General features: G+C 40.7%; 2 protein-coding genes across 3 annotated transcripts in view; one reads left to right on the top strand and one right to left on the bottom strand.

Moving 5' to 3' along the window:
- Positions 1–108: 108 nt before the first annotated feature.
- On the bottom strand, positions 109–3,789 carry zgc:172121 (uncharacterized protein LOC337599 homolog). The gene is made up of 8 exons (XM_040039932.1): positions 3,460–3,789; positions 2,276–2,343; positions 2,047–2,204; positions 1,867–1,970; positions 1,389–1,550; positions 1,101–1,306; positions 853–932; positions 109–770 (listed from the first exon to the last, which is right to left on the bottom strand). Exons 1-8 carry the CDS (start codon positions 3,616–3,618, stop codon positions 706–708), a joined length of 1,002 nt encoding a protein of 333 aa, XP_039895866.1. The 5' UTR covers positions 3,619–3,789; the 3' UTR covers positions 109–705.
- Positions 3,790–4,052: 263 nt separating this feature from the next.
- Positions 4,053–14,172, top strand: part of nme7 (NME/NM23 family member 7) — a 24,000-nt gene continuing 13,880 nt past the window's right edge. For both annotated transcript variants that reach the window (XM_040039925.1, XM_040039926.1), the window contains exons 1-7: positions 4,053–4,174; positions 6,245–6,346; positions 6,552–6,718; positions 8,261–8,371; positions 9,757–9,807; positions 9,928–10,135; positions 10,229–10,334. In XM_040039925.1, the coding sequence (XP_039895859.1) occupies positions 4,172–4,174; positions 6,245–6,346; positions 6,552–6,718; positions 8,261–8,371; positions 9,757–9,807; positions 9,928–10,135; positions 10,229–10,334 (748 nt within the window). In that variant the 5' untranslated portion in view covers positions 4,053–4,171. The remainder of the gene's footprint in view (positions 4,175–6,244; positions 6,347–6,551; positions 6,719–8,260; positions 8,372–9,756; positions 9,808–9,927; positions 10,136–10,228; positions 10,335–14,172) is intronic.

The raw sequence follows: 14,172 nt of genomic DNA, 5'->3' as shown, positions 1-14,172 counted from the left end.
TTTTTGTTTAACATTTATTGTGACTCTTCCGGTGTTGCTTTTATTCACACGGCTGAGTCTCATTTCATGTCAAATAAAGCATGTAGAACCCTTTTTACCATGAAAGTCTTAGTCACAAAATGTTTTTATTTACCTTTCCTGCTGGATTGAGCAAATATGACAAATTCATCAATCCATTCTCTTCATCCATCCACTTATCCTTGTCAGGGATGCAGGGAGGATGTAGCGTATCCTAGATACCATAGGGCGAGAGGCGGGATACACCCCTGGACAGGTCACCAGCCAGACGCAGGGCTAACACAGAGAGACAGACAACCGCTCGCACTCATATTCACACCTATGGGCAATTTAGATTCTCCAATTAACCTAACCCCACTAACTGCATGTCCACTAATTGAATTTTCGGGATCACATTAATTTTAACTCGCTCAGTGGCATTTTTAAGCAACTTAGTCACAACGCGACTGAATCAGAAATGATCATTTATTCCCTCTCTTCTGAGTCTCCTCACGCTCTTATATTGAACATAAGCCCTGTATAAACAAGAAGGCCCGCTCAGCCAGAGTGTGAGCACCAGCATCATGTCATCAATCACAGATTTCATTATAATTTGCAGAAAGTCAGCAGTGACAGGTTTCTGCCTCCTTCAGCTTGTCCTGTTCTTGTAGGCAGCCAAGTTTTGAGGCCTCTGCAGAGGCTGGAGGTTCAACGCCCCTTTAACTGCTGTCTTAGCTCTGCTATGTGAGCAGGGCCGATACGACAGCATCCCCCTGTAAGACAGAGAAGAGCTGCTCAGAGAAAATGCTGCAAAACAGAAGAAGACTGACTATAAGAGAAAGCAGCTGAGCTCACCTATCAGAGCAGCGCCCTGCTTCACCCACATGTGGCTCAGATCAGGCGTCCATCCTGATGGTTTTCCTGATGTTTGCCACCTTTGAATGAAAAAAGATCCTTTACTGAATCCACACAGATATTTAGCAGATTTTCCTTTTTCTCTTTAAGGAATCAAGTTTTTATGGTAGCTTTATGTTGTATTTATAGAATGTAAACGTTGATGTGAGGCGTTTAGACTTAGTGTGTTAATTTAGCTTCAGACTCACCCCCGCTCAGTGTCCCACTCCTCTCCGCTGTTAGGGTACACCACCCAGCTCATGTTTGAGACGTGCAGCGGTCCAGCAGAGTCCAGCAGCGACTCCACCACGTCTGGAGGACAGCAGTTGACTCCCACAGCGAGCAGCTGTGTGGATCTCTCGGCGACCCGCACGGCGTCAGCGAACAGGCTGCCGTCCGATATACGCTTCTTGTCCTGATGGCGAGGTGAGTCATTGTGTGACTAACAACGAACTAATATGGATCTTTCGTCATCGCTGTTCACCGGCAGCGATTACCTTACAGGAGAACGACAGCCAGGCTTTCGAGTTTGGAAACTCCCTCAGCAGCTCCACCACAGCCTCCGCCTCTTTGATGCTCGGGATTGTCTCAAAGGCGATCAGATCAACTCCCGCAGCTGCTAAGCAGTCAATCTGAGGCCGGTGCCAAACTTTAAGCTCCTTCGAATAGATTAAAGACACAAGTGTACACATCTTAAATGTGTTTTACAATTAAAATGTCATATAGATCTCTGTTGTACTCAAAATGCTTCAATTTTGTTTGTAATTCTGAAAATAGCCATAGTATTAAGGTAAAAAGTGTCATAGTGTCATTAAATATACTGAAGTTATTGTCCCAAAAAAGGAGGTACTTAATGATTTTTCATGAAATGAACCGAAAATATAAACAGAACCAGAACTGGAGATATAAACAACTATTCTGGGTAATCTTCTCAAAGCAGGCATAAAGTCCAGTAGGTGGCTGAGGGGTACCTACTTCAACACTCATCTGCTCTGCGTAAGCGCCAGTGTACTCCGAGCCATCATGGAGAAAGGCCCCGTACGGCCCCACAGAGCCTGCCACCAGGGGGCGTCTCTTCCCTTTACAGAGAAATAAACTGAGATTATATCACAGTTTACAGCAAGAGTCGGCTCAGCTCAGTGTAAGCTCTCCTACCTGACTCAAACCTCTTCACCGTCTCTTTGGCCAGATGAACTCCGGACATCAGCAGCTCTCTGGCGCGTTCAGCGCTCACCTCCAGGTGGCTGATGAATCCTGGGATACTTGCCTGGTATGTGGCTGTCGTGATGACATCAGCACCACTGAGGAGGAACCTGTTCACACAAAGTGTATACATTAAGTGCTGATTGATTTGTATTTACCAACATTTTTTGCATGGACACACCTGTAATGAGCATCTCTTATGGCCTGAGGATCAGTGTGCAAAAGCCTGGCGCTCCACAGAGGGTCTCCCTGCATATGTAACACACACACACACACACATGAATTTCAGTCCAGATTCACATTAATAAAAAAAATCTTATATTTGATCTGTAAAGACCAGATAAAAATATTATTCACCTGTTTACGTACTTTATATTTCTCAAGAGGGCAGATTTGGGAAATTTAGTAAAGATAATACAATGAAAAAAAAAAAAAAAAAGCTGTGAAAATCAAGTGGCTCACAGTCACAGACAGGCCGTGAGAACAAGGCCAGAGGATATATTCAGGTCATTTAACCATCTCTCTGAAAATAAATACAAAACCATGCAGGTATTTTCTGCTGCAAAGATACAGAGTACACTCAGATCGCAGATGAGCCTTTGATGCTCAGGTTTGACTGACTTTGTAAAGTTCAGCAAGCTGTGATTCTAAGTAGGGAATATCTGCAGTCTACATCCCAGGTGAAGCATTGTGAGCAACTAACAAGTCCCAAGTTGCACAAATTTCACCAGCACGTGTAGGAAATGCAGGTGTGGTGACGACTGGAAGTTTCTCGGGTGGAGTGGACAGAGTTTTTCTAACTTCACAAACAGATGTGCTGTAGACAAAGAAACTTAATGTAAGAAGAAAAAACACATCTGTTTTGTTTTGTGCGCTTTTGAATCTCTTAGGTTTCAGTGGGTTGGACTTCTCAGGGCCACATATGCTCCCATTCAGGTGACGTCTTTTTCAGGAAAGGCCTTGCGTATTTCAGCAGGATGATGGTAAACAGCATACTTCATCAAATCTGAGTCTGGGTGCTGAACTGCAGGCCTGTAGTCCAGACCTTTCATCAAGCAAAGCGTCTGGAGCATCATGAAACCAAAAACACAACAAAGGAGATTCAGGACTGCTGAGCAGCTAGAATCCTGTATCAGACCAAAATGAGATGACATTCCTCTCCTGATAAGTCCAGCAGCTGCTCTCCTCAGTTCCCAGACACATGGCCTTGTCCCACCCTTTTTTTTATAGATATGTTGCTGCCATCAACTTCAAAATACAGACATGGATTGACTGAAAATAGACACAAAACATCTCCAGAGAGAAATTAAATTAGTCTAATCAATAGAAAATGGTGACCTGTTGCAGGTTATTTTTATGATTTACCTGCAGTTTGGCTCCATGCGCTTCCAGATCAGTTGCCAGTCCACCATCTAGGATCAATGGCCCTTCATCATTAACCATTTGTGTGAGAAGAGCAGAGGAGCCCATGGAGCAACACTTTATTAAAAGATTTACTGGAGAATTCTTTGCACTGCTTTTCATAAGAAGATCATTCAGTCAAGTTACTAACGCTGACTCCTCTGAAATAACACCACCGGGCAGCTTAATTATTCACACAGAAGAGAGTGAAGTGCAACATCAGATCCTTCACGTTTCATAATGTTGTCCTTCCGGGTAACAGTGAAGGTGCGTTTATGGCCGCTCAAAACTGAACTTCTTCGCAGCATCAGCAGACCGCCACTAGATGTCCTCCTACACAATAAATGCACACCGTATTTCACCAGAATCCGATTCTTGCTCGCTCCTTTACTTTATAAACAACCACTGGAGCAAGACAGCGCAGCTTTTCTTTTGTACTGCTTTATAATTATCATGTATACAGTTTAATTTAAGATATCCATCCAATCATTTATGACTAATATATTACATTTTAAGGTCTGCATAAAAACAAATAACAAAAACTGTGCTGAAAGGTCAGACTTCCCATGAACACGTGAATGCACCTCTGCAGTTACTATAGAAACGAAGTACGGCTAATGTTTGCTAGCTAACAACAGTGTGCTGTCACACAGAGTTTACAGGGATGTTTTAAAAGATGGTGAGTAAAGATTCCCTCATGTCATCAAACCGGGGGGCGTGAGGGCTTCGGTGAAGGTAAAAACTTCCGTTAGAGCCTGAAACAGGTTGCTGTTTGCTACTGTTAGCATAATAAACACAAGCTAGCCGAGCAGTTCTAAACATCAGTGCTTCAGGCTAACGGGTTAGCCGTTAGCTCCTTTAAAAATATATTTTATGGCTTATACACAGTTTAACTACAGATACTACAGGTAGCTGTGTGGTTAATGTCTAACGGTGAACATCAGCTATGATTAAATTAGCTAAAGGTGTAGCTGAGCAGGTGCTTTTAATGTTGGTATACCTGGCATCAAACATGTTTCTGCTCAAAGAGTTTCTATCCATTCAGCTGGTGCCCATGTTTTCTGTTTATTCTATTGACTAGGCTGAGTGGAGGAGGTGGTCTGAGCTTTTAGTTGTGAGAGACATCCTTATCTCTCACACGGTGCGTTAGACGACTGATTAATGCTAAACTGCAGACTGGTTAATCAATCAATCAAATTATATTTGTGTAGCACCTGTAGGAGGTGGGTGCAGATACTTTAAAGAAAACAAAATGCAATGATACAGAATATGAGAGGAAGAAAATTATGAGCATCTTAAAAATAATTGAAAACATAAAACATTACAAAGTAATGATATTACTGATATTTTAAGAGCTAATCGAAGAAAGGAGGAGGAGGGCAGTCATTTATTATGAAAAAATAACCCACTTTGAATTTTTCTTAATTAATCAGACTAACAGCACCAAAACACTGTTACTGATTTATTTGTCCTTGAAGAAATTGTATTCATTTATCCTACTTTTTACTGCCTCTGTGCCTTTCCAGTGGTGCCATCCCACATTGAAGGAGCACTGCTTTGAATATACAAACTAAGAAAGTAATAGTAGCACTGATGTTTTGCTTGTTCGGGATAAGACCCGGATCATCCCCAGGCTTCATGAAGCAGTGGGGCAAGAGATAGGGAACATTTTCTGTGCAAAACCAATTGGATTAATGATGAGCAGAAGACCAGGAGACACCTTCAGCAAATCATCCTTTAAACATGATAACACTGGCCTGGTGGTGATTAGGACAATCACTGCAGCGAAATAGTCTGTGAAATCACTTCCTGTGTCTTCCTAACTGCTTAATCTTAATAGGAAATGTCATGAGGAAGATAAGGAGTGTGGAAACGCAAACTTGTCCTGAAGATGGAAGACAGAATGCAGAATGCAATATTTGCAAATCTCATGAGCCCATATTTTATTCGCTGTAGAACAACCAAAAAATGATCTTCTCTGTGGTATTTTTGGTTTTGTGATGCTCGAAATGTTTTCGTTTGGCGAAAGGTCTGATCTGCAGGAAGTGACCTGCAAACCAAATCCAGGCTTGTGTTGCTTAGTGGCAACAGTGCTAACCGATCGTTATCCGTGTTTACTGAATTGTTTTTGGTTGACAAGGTGAACTGAATAAAGTCTGCTACTAGTCAGGTGAGCATACTTGATCATATTGAGTCATAACATTTCTGTGCTTATTAATAACAGACGCCTTTGGTTTGTAAAAAGCCAGATTTTGTAAATATTGACCACCTTATGTACTGCATTCGTTTTCTGTTAATAAATACATTTGTGGAAATGGACCAAAATGTAAAAATAAACCTGAACTGTGTGGATTCATGCCTCCTAGTTTACATCTGTGAGGCTTGCGCATTCACCTGAACATTGGCCTGTGGTTTCAGGCGACCTTTTAAAAGCTCAGTATGTTTTATTTGTTGGCACAGAGTCAGGTTTTCCTGGTTCAAACTGGGCCTTTGGGGTTGAAAAAACACACATGATTTGTCCTCATAAGTTAGTTAGTTTCAGTTTTTTGAAATAAATGTTTAATTTTGTGTTATTTTTGATCATTTTATAATGAGAAATGTCTAATATGCTGGAGGTAATTAAATCATGTGGGTGAAAAAAGAATCAGTCGATTTTCTTTTGGCTTTTTGGGGGTTGCCAGAAATTCTCCTTTGCAGAAAGAAGCTTAATATCTAAGTTATACTTATTTATTTATTTATTTATTTTCAGGAGGACCGGTTTGCCTTTCTTACTGAGTGGTATGACCCCACCTCCGCCCTCCTGCGGCGTTACCAACTGTTTTACTACCCCAGAGATGGCTCAGTAGAAATGGTACGCTTTTGCTCCAGTGCTTACTTTTTGTCTCTCTTTTTTCTGCCTGAAGGTGTGTTTATGAATGTTCTTTTTTTTTTTAATCCAGAATATGAATACCTTGTAGTGGCAATTGTAAATAGCTTATTTGTTTTAATTAACTCCATATTGATGAAAATTTCAGATTTTGTCTTTAGCATTTCTGAAAAATATACCTGTTTTACAGTTTGATGTAAAGAACCAGCGGATATTTCTGAGAAGGACCAAATACAATGACATACATCAGGAGGACTTATTTATTGGGAATCGAGTGAACGTGTTCTCACGACAGCTACATCTGATCGATTATGGGGATCAGTACACAGCAAACAAACTCGGCAGTAAAAAAGAAAGGTATGATCACTCATCTAACTTACATTTGGGGGGGTGTCTACCCATGTAGACACGATTGATCTATTTGGAAAGTTATGGCCTTACAAATAAATCCTTTAACTGTAACCTGCTGACAGACATTAAAAACACCCACGAAGAGATTACAACAAAGCTGTTTGCGCTTGAGTGTTGAAATCTGTGATTTTTATAAATGTTGACAAGCTGTGTAGACACAGAATAAAATGTATACGGAAAGACTAAATCCAGGTGTGCAAACACTGTAAAGACTTACTTATGGAGCTGTATAACAAAGTAATGAATTAAAGGCTTGAATGCTTTTATAAGTGAGAGTTTCCAGTGCTGGGTTATGAATGACTTTGTTGATATTGGGCGGATAAAGATTATCTATTTAAAACGAAATCTACAATGAAGTATAGTATACAGTAAGGGAGGGTGAATGCTCTGAAGTGACTGTAAATCAATAAAGATCAGTAGAGAAGTAACAGGAGCACTACAAAGATACGGGACACTGTGAAGATGGACATCAATAAGTGGAGAAAATATGGCTCAATATTGACATCACCAGCAACTGGATAGTTGAAAAATGATCAATGCTGAAGAGGAGGAAGAAGAAAACTGGTCGGGGAGGACACCAAGAGACCTGCAGGAACATTAAACAAGCTGCAAGAATTTCTGACAGAAACTTCCTGTGCACCACAGGTGACAACATTAACTGTGTTTTTCATATGTCTGAAGCTGTGTTTTGGTCTGATGAGAACAAGGTTGAACTTTATGGCCATAATTCCACAAACTACGCTGCCCATGACCACAGAATACCATCCCCATGGTGAAGTACGGTGGGGGCGGCATAATGCTTTAGGGGTTCTATAGGTGGAACTGGAGCCTCGGTCAAGGTGACCAATTTTAAATACCAGTCAGTTAGCTAGTCAAGTCAGTTAGCACACAACCCTCAGATGTCCGCTAGAAAGCTGAAGAGTTTCAGCTATCAGCACAACAACCCCTCTGAAGGTCGGATTAAACGTTTGGAATGACCCAGAGCCCAGATCTGAATCCAGCTAGAGGTTTGTGGGAGGATCTGAAGAGGGCTGTGCAGAGAAGGCGCCCTCACAATTTGACAGATTTGGAGCTCCTTTGTGAGGAAAAGTGGGCCAATAGTGGAGGTCTAAATGTGCTGCAATGACACGAACTTAAAAGGCTGAATGCTGTAATTTAGTGAGGATTTTTAAATATCTGTTAGTTTGAGGGTGTGGATGTTTATTCTACCAGTTTATTGTAAGTTTTCACTTTTTTCCCCCTTAAAAGATTTATTTATTTTTTATTTGACAGGCTAAAGGTCACATCAAAGGTGGAAAAATTCAAATTATTTATCTTGAATATCACACAAACCTGGTACTATAACTGTGTAGACTTTTTGTATTCACTGTACCTACATTATTGTGTTTGTGTCCTGAGTGGGATCTTGATGTGCAGCCTTCTGTTGGCTGTGATATCTGCTGTCCAATCGCATCTCTTATTTTCCCTCTCCTCTCCCTGTGTCTCCAGAACGCTTGCTTTGATAAAGCCAGACGTAGTCACCAAGATCGGAGATATCCTTGAGCTGATCTACTCCTCCAACCTGATAGTGACCAAAGCCAAGATGACAAAGCTCACGTGGTAAAGTCACAGCCTCTCTGCCAAACATCCAAAAATAATAATACTAATAATCTCACTGTGGGAAAGTATCAAACAAGCTGTGGGAGAGGGAAACACGGGCTGTTTGGTGCCAGTGTCCTTGTATAAACAGACGGATGGCTCTCCGTTCTCACACACATTAGGAACATATGGCGAGCCAAGAGGCAAACAAGGTCTGATTTTTATTAAACACTAGCAATTTTATCAGGTGGATCACCTCACAACATTAGCCCAGTCTCACACTGATCTGATCTTTCTGTGTTTAATTTGAAAGTACAGTTTGAAGTATAATGCTTGTTAAGTTGAGTGAACTTTGAGTTCAGGGGTTATACAACAAAGACATTGAACATATCTGGGATTTCTGTGATGGCTCAACAAGACCTAAAAGCCCAGTCTGGGATAACAGTCATATCACAACGGTGGTATCAACTTTCTCTTTATGTTCAAGTCTCTGAGAATGCTCACATAAAATAAGTGGTCTTTGACTCATCTGTTCACTCTTCTGCGTAAAATTAACCTTTTTTTTTATTGATTATTTTGTATTTGTATAAGTTAAATACCTGGGGTTTATGTACAGCATTGTGTCTATGCATTTGTCTGTAACCTGCTGTTTCTGCATCTAAACATCCTTCTGCTTTAAATTTGTGGAGTCAGATCATCAAATCCAAGGATATCCCCTTTTTATGACATGTCTCAAAAACACAAAAACACAGATCCAAGAGTGGAAAAACCGTGTGAGCATTTACAGCAGTCTGCAGCCCTGTGAGCCTTTTTGTCTCAAAGGGATTACTGTGCACACCCTAACCTCATTATTAGAAACTTTGACCATGTTTAACATGAACATCCTCCACTTAATCCACTGTAGGCTCAAGGTTTGAATTTACTGCCGTCTTTGGCATTGCCTGTAATAAAATTCAGAAGTTTTACATTTAATTTTGCTTCCCAGAAGTAGCAGAACTTATAACTGGGTCAATTATTTCCATATTTTAAGCAAAATGTATTGTAAAAAAAACCTCTTCTGAGTAGTAAACGCTCAGAATATTTTTCTGTAATTGGTACCAGTTTATTAATCATAACTCTTATCACCTACACATTTGAAATTGTGGAATTTCTATGTCTAGCCTTGGTGGAATCATGGTGGGGGGGCAGGGGAGAGTGCCTATCATTTACTTCCCAAAATCCAAGGACATGAAATTAATGTTGATGTTAAAATGTCACTTTATTTAAATAGTATGATTGTAGTTTATTACCGGAGATAAAAAGCTGGGAGATAAGAAGACTGATGACCTCTATGAATGTCTCTGTCAGTAAGCAGCGTCATTTTTCTGCTCATTTACTCATTGTTTTATGGGTTTCTTGCGTTGCAGGAGCCAGGCAGCTGACTTTTACACTGAACATCAAGGCAAGCCGTTCTTTAAGTGAGTGCCCCAGTGAATGATGCCTCAAATTTCAGTAGAAAAGATATCTGATAGCAAAAAAATATTATTCAAAGTAATCCTAACAGTAAATGTAAACAAACACGTTGCTCCATTTCGCAGTAACCTAGTGCAGTTTATGTCCTCGGGCCCGGTGGTTGCCATGGAGCTGATGGGTGATGAGGCCATGTCTATCTGGAGGGGGCTCTTGGGAACTTCAGACCCTGCTGTGGCGCGGAGGGAGGCGCCACAGAGCGTCCGTGCCCAATTTGGAACAGATGGCATCAAAAATGTCGGGCATGGCTCCGACTCACCCGCTGCAGCAGCGAGAGTGAGGATGTTACTCTGTGACCTCCAGACTTTATTCATCCTCACATGTGCCCTGGTAGCCCAGACGTGATCAAAGTGTTTTTATTCTTGTTAGGAAACTGAATTTTTCTTCCCTTCCACGATTGGGCACGGTCCCCCTAACACAGCCGCCTTTACGGACTGCACATGCTGCATCATCAAACCCCACGCCATATCCGAAGGTAAGGAGAACACAATTACTAACAGTAGCTGCACCTGAAGGTGAACCAAATCACACACCACAGCAAAATTTCAGCAGACTGAATTGGATACAAGCAGTTAGCCACAAATTCATCAGCTCACAAAAAGTGCTGAAACATGTTAAAATCCATGAATTTGGTTAGATATGGCAGACTTCTTCAGAATAGACTTAAACTTTTTTTAAGTTTAAGTCTTTTTTTGCTGGGGGCATTTTTTCAGCCTTTATTTGACGGGGCAATAGAGAAAGCCCAAGTTGAGATAGCACACTGGAAACAGTCCGGGGGGGGGACTGAACCCGTGTTCATGCTGCCTTTCAGCATATGACTTACCCACTCAATGTTTTTATTTTATAAAATAAAATACAGGCCTGCAAGACTGAAAGAAGGTAACAATACAAATTGCAAACAAACCCATAAGTTGACTCTTTTTCTGTTTTGTTACTGTATGAAGAGCATAGATCTTTATTTTATTTTTTTATTTTCAGGATAAAATGACTCTTGAGATTAAAAATGTCTTTTGCAAGCATGTCCTGGCTAAGACAAACAGCAGAACAATCAGCATTGACTAGTTACACAGCAAAAATACCAAAAATAATTAGACCAGTGTACATGAGCTGAAGCCTAAAATAGAAAAACAACCAATGTTTAGAACATTTAACACCACTGAAACCTGAAATATCAGCGTAAGTACTAATATTCAGGCAGCCTGATTGCCTCCAGATCTTAGAGTTAACTTAGTTAATTTACTTAAATTAATCTAATAGTCAGACTATAGTCAATCAATAATAGTCAGACTATATAAAGAAAAACCTGGCTAACATTTGCTATTAATAAAATAACACATTTTGCTTTAATCTTTTATTCAGGGTTTCCCTCACATAGAGCTCAGGTATAATGTGTGACATTTATTTATTTATTTCATTTTATTTTATCATTTGAGAATTTACTGTTGGGCAATCCTTGTTCAGCTCTTCCTGTTTCCCTACCAGTAGGTTGAGGTAGAACAAGTCATCCACTAACTGTAAGGTTGCTAGCTTAATCCCTGTATCTGGTTCAGGTGCCAGTTTGCCGGGATCACTCAGGCTGCAGAACAGAACAAAAACTTCTGTCGCAAACTCCAGTTAAACATGGTGGAGTTGGAGTCCATCCATTGGATGAGAAAGTCAGTGAAGACAGACTTGACATTTTCTCTGTCATTTATTGTCACCATGTTCTGTTTATATAAAGTGTGAAGTATTTAGGAAAGCGTGTGTGCCCCCTTTCATGCGCCTCCTACCCAACTTACAGCTTTGGTTTTTTTTTTGTTGTTTTTTTGAGGGTTTGTTTAGTTTGTGCTCTGGCTCCTCCTCATACCTTACCTCCAATCGCTCTTACAAAAAAGACAAAGAGGTCTGAAGCTTTTGGTTCTGGGAAATCTTTTAAAAGGTTTCTCTCTGAGGGAGTGCCTTTTTAGCTAGTTTGACGTGATGTTGACACATGTAGCTTTTGCAGTGGTTTTCTTTCTTATTGTATTTAATTGTAGGGTCACCTGCACTGGTGTTCCCTTTTGGTTCCCTCAACACAAGGAACTGACTCCTGTGACATTAACCTTCTCACTAATAGTCAGGACCTTTCATGTGTCATAATTCCCTCTGCCTTACAGCTGCGCAGACAGACTGTTGATTCTCTTTTGAAGGATTTTTATAAATACTAACAATGAAGTTGTTATTTTTTGAGAAGTTGAAATAATATATAGTTGTCACAAAGTCCCACAGCAGTCCTGAGTTTTCAACCTCGATGAACACAGTTTGGAAACCACTGATCTAAATAATCAGTTTTACCATAAATACTTGCACAAGAGTACTGTTGGTTGACACTCATTCCATGCATGACTGTTATTGTGTTTGTGTCACAAGGAGGCACTGCGTGGTTACCACATTTGGATTTGGATTTTTCCAAATCCCTGCCCTGATCCCTTTTCACAGTGCATGCCTCTGGAGCTCTGACCTGTGAAATCTGAAATTCTCTGGATAAGAGCTGAAGTATGCACACACAGAGTTGTTGATTGAGGAGAGACCTGGGCTCGTTGTCCTGGAGCGCTGTGCATTAGAGTAAACAAGCTCACTGGGGTCCCTCATGAATTAATTCAATTTATTCCTCATTTAGCCTCAAGTGTTTGTCCTCAGTGGTCATTTGTTTAGTATCAGATTGGACCAGGCTCCCTGTTATTGCTGTAAATGCAAGTAACCAATGATGGCATTCCTTTCAGCCTTAGTTATAACAAAGTCCTTCTAGAAACAAGTCCTGCCACTAGACAGCCGTGTTGACAGTTATTTCAGGCTAAACTGAGCACCTTCCTAAAAGAAAAAATCCACCCAAATCTGATTAAACAAAATGTAAAATGTTTGAGCTGGGTTAAAAATCCATTTCCATTACAGGTTATATTTTTAAATTTTTTTCTGGAACAGCAAAAATAATACCATTAACCAAGGATAGTGTTAGTTCAGGCACCGCACAGCTCTCCCACAATCTGAGCAGATCAGCTGATCTCAGTGCCAGTCCACATCAGCTGATACCTTTCTATAAATCTAACTGGCTAACGTTGTGTGTGGCGTGTTATTTAAGGTGCTTTAATTTGTACTCAGTAAGTACTGCAACTGCAAACTGCTTTGCAACCCACCTCCACCCCAGCTGTCATTGATGATCTGTTCTGTGTTGCTGCTTTCTCTAGAAGTCCCAGAACAAAGTCTTAGTTATATTTTCCACAAGTAGTAGTAAAGTAAGTATACCTTATCTTACTTACACTTACTGTTGTGGACCAGACTGAAACTGCGTTCTGTTAAGGCACAGGTTAACCACCTGTGGCATGGGGCTGTTTGACCAGCTCATGGCCTTTCCAGTGACGGCATTTCTAAACTTCACAGTTACGCTTCCACCTGTAAAGTCTTGCAAACACATTTTTTCCTGCTGTCGGTACTTTTTACATTAATGGAAAAACAGAAAGAGATGCATGGAGACTGTAAAATTGATTTCAAGTGCAGATAAGATGTTAAACCCAGCAAGATGGTTTAAAACAGCAAGGATGAGTTGAGGAACAAGAAGACTGAGGCAGACTGAACCTGGGTGCAACAAGTACATTTTTCTCGAGTTAAGAAAATTGGATTCCTGTTTTTTTCCACAGGTCAGTAAAACTCTGATGTTGTGGCCTAGAGGGTTGGTGAGGGGAACGTAGTGTTTCTGGTTAAGAGATGTTTTATTCCACAGTGCAGACCATTCTCCTTGGGGGACATTTTTAAAACGCACACACGTGTGTGTGTGTGTGTGTGTGTGTGTGTGTGTGTGTGTGTGTGTGTGTGCGCGCCAACACCCTGCTGAATTGCATGCTGCTCTCTTGTATGACTTCCTGCCACACCTAAAGGGAATGGTGCCATTGTTAACGTTACACCTGTGGTCTCCCTGCTGTGACTTGTTCAAATGTTGTGAAACATGCGTGAGAGAGAACGCGTGAAATGGAAAAAAAAAACTTGCATAACTTGCACTCAGGCTTTCTTTGGTTTCTTTAGGGTTTCGTTGAGCAACTGTTAATCTCACAATCTGCTGCCGCAGTAAATGACCGCAGATGTGAAGTATGTGTGAATGAAGACTTGTGGCTTATGATGGAGCTGCTCATTTAGTGCTGACTGTACACATTGATGCTGTTGTAATTAAGTCCACTTTAATTATTTTAAAAAGCTCTCCCCTGTGTTATACTCTTATTTATTTATTTATTGTTTGGGTAAAAAAAGAAGGGTTAGGGTTAACCCTGGTACCTCTGCTCTGTTATTTAGGCTGTTTTCACTCT

Source organism: Simochromis diagramma, unplaced genomic scaffold, assembly GCF_900408965.1.
Source record: "Simochromis diagramma unplaced genomic scaffold, fSimDia1.1 OVJJ01000026.1, whole genome shotgun sequence".
Lineage (NCBI taxonomy): Eukaryota > Metazoa > Chordata > Actinopteri > Cichliformes > Cichlidae > Simochromis > Simochromis diagramma.
Note: the sequence above shows the minus strand (reverse complement) of the source record. Positions and strands in the feature narration are given on the sequence as shown.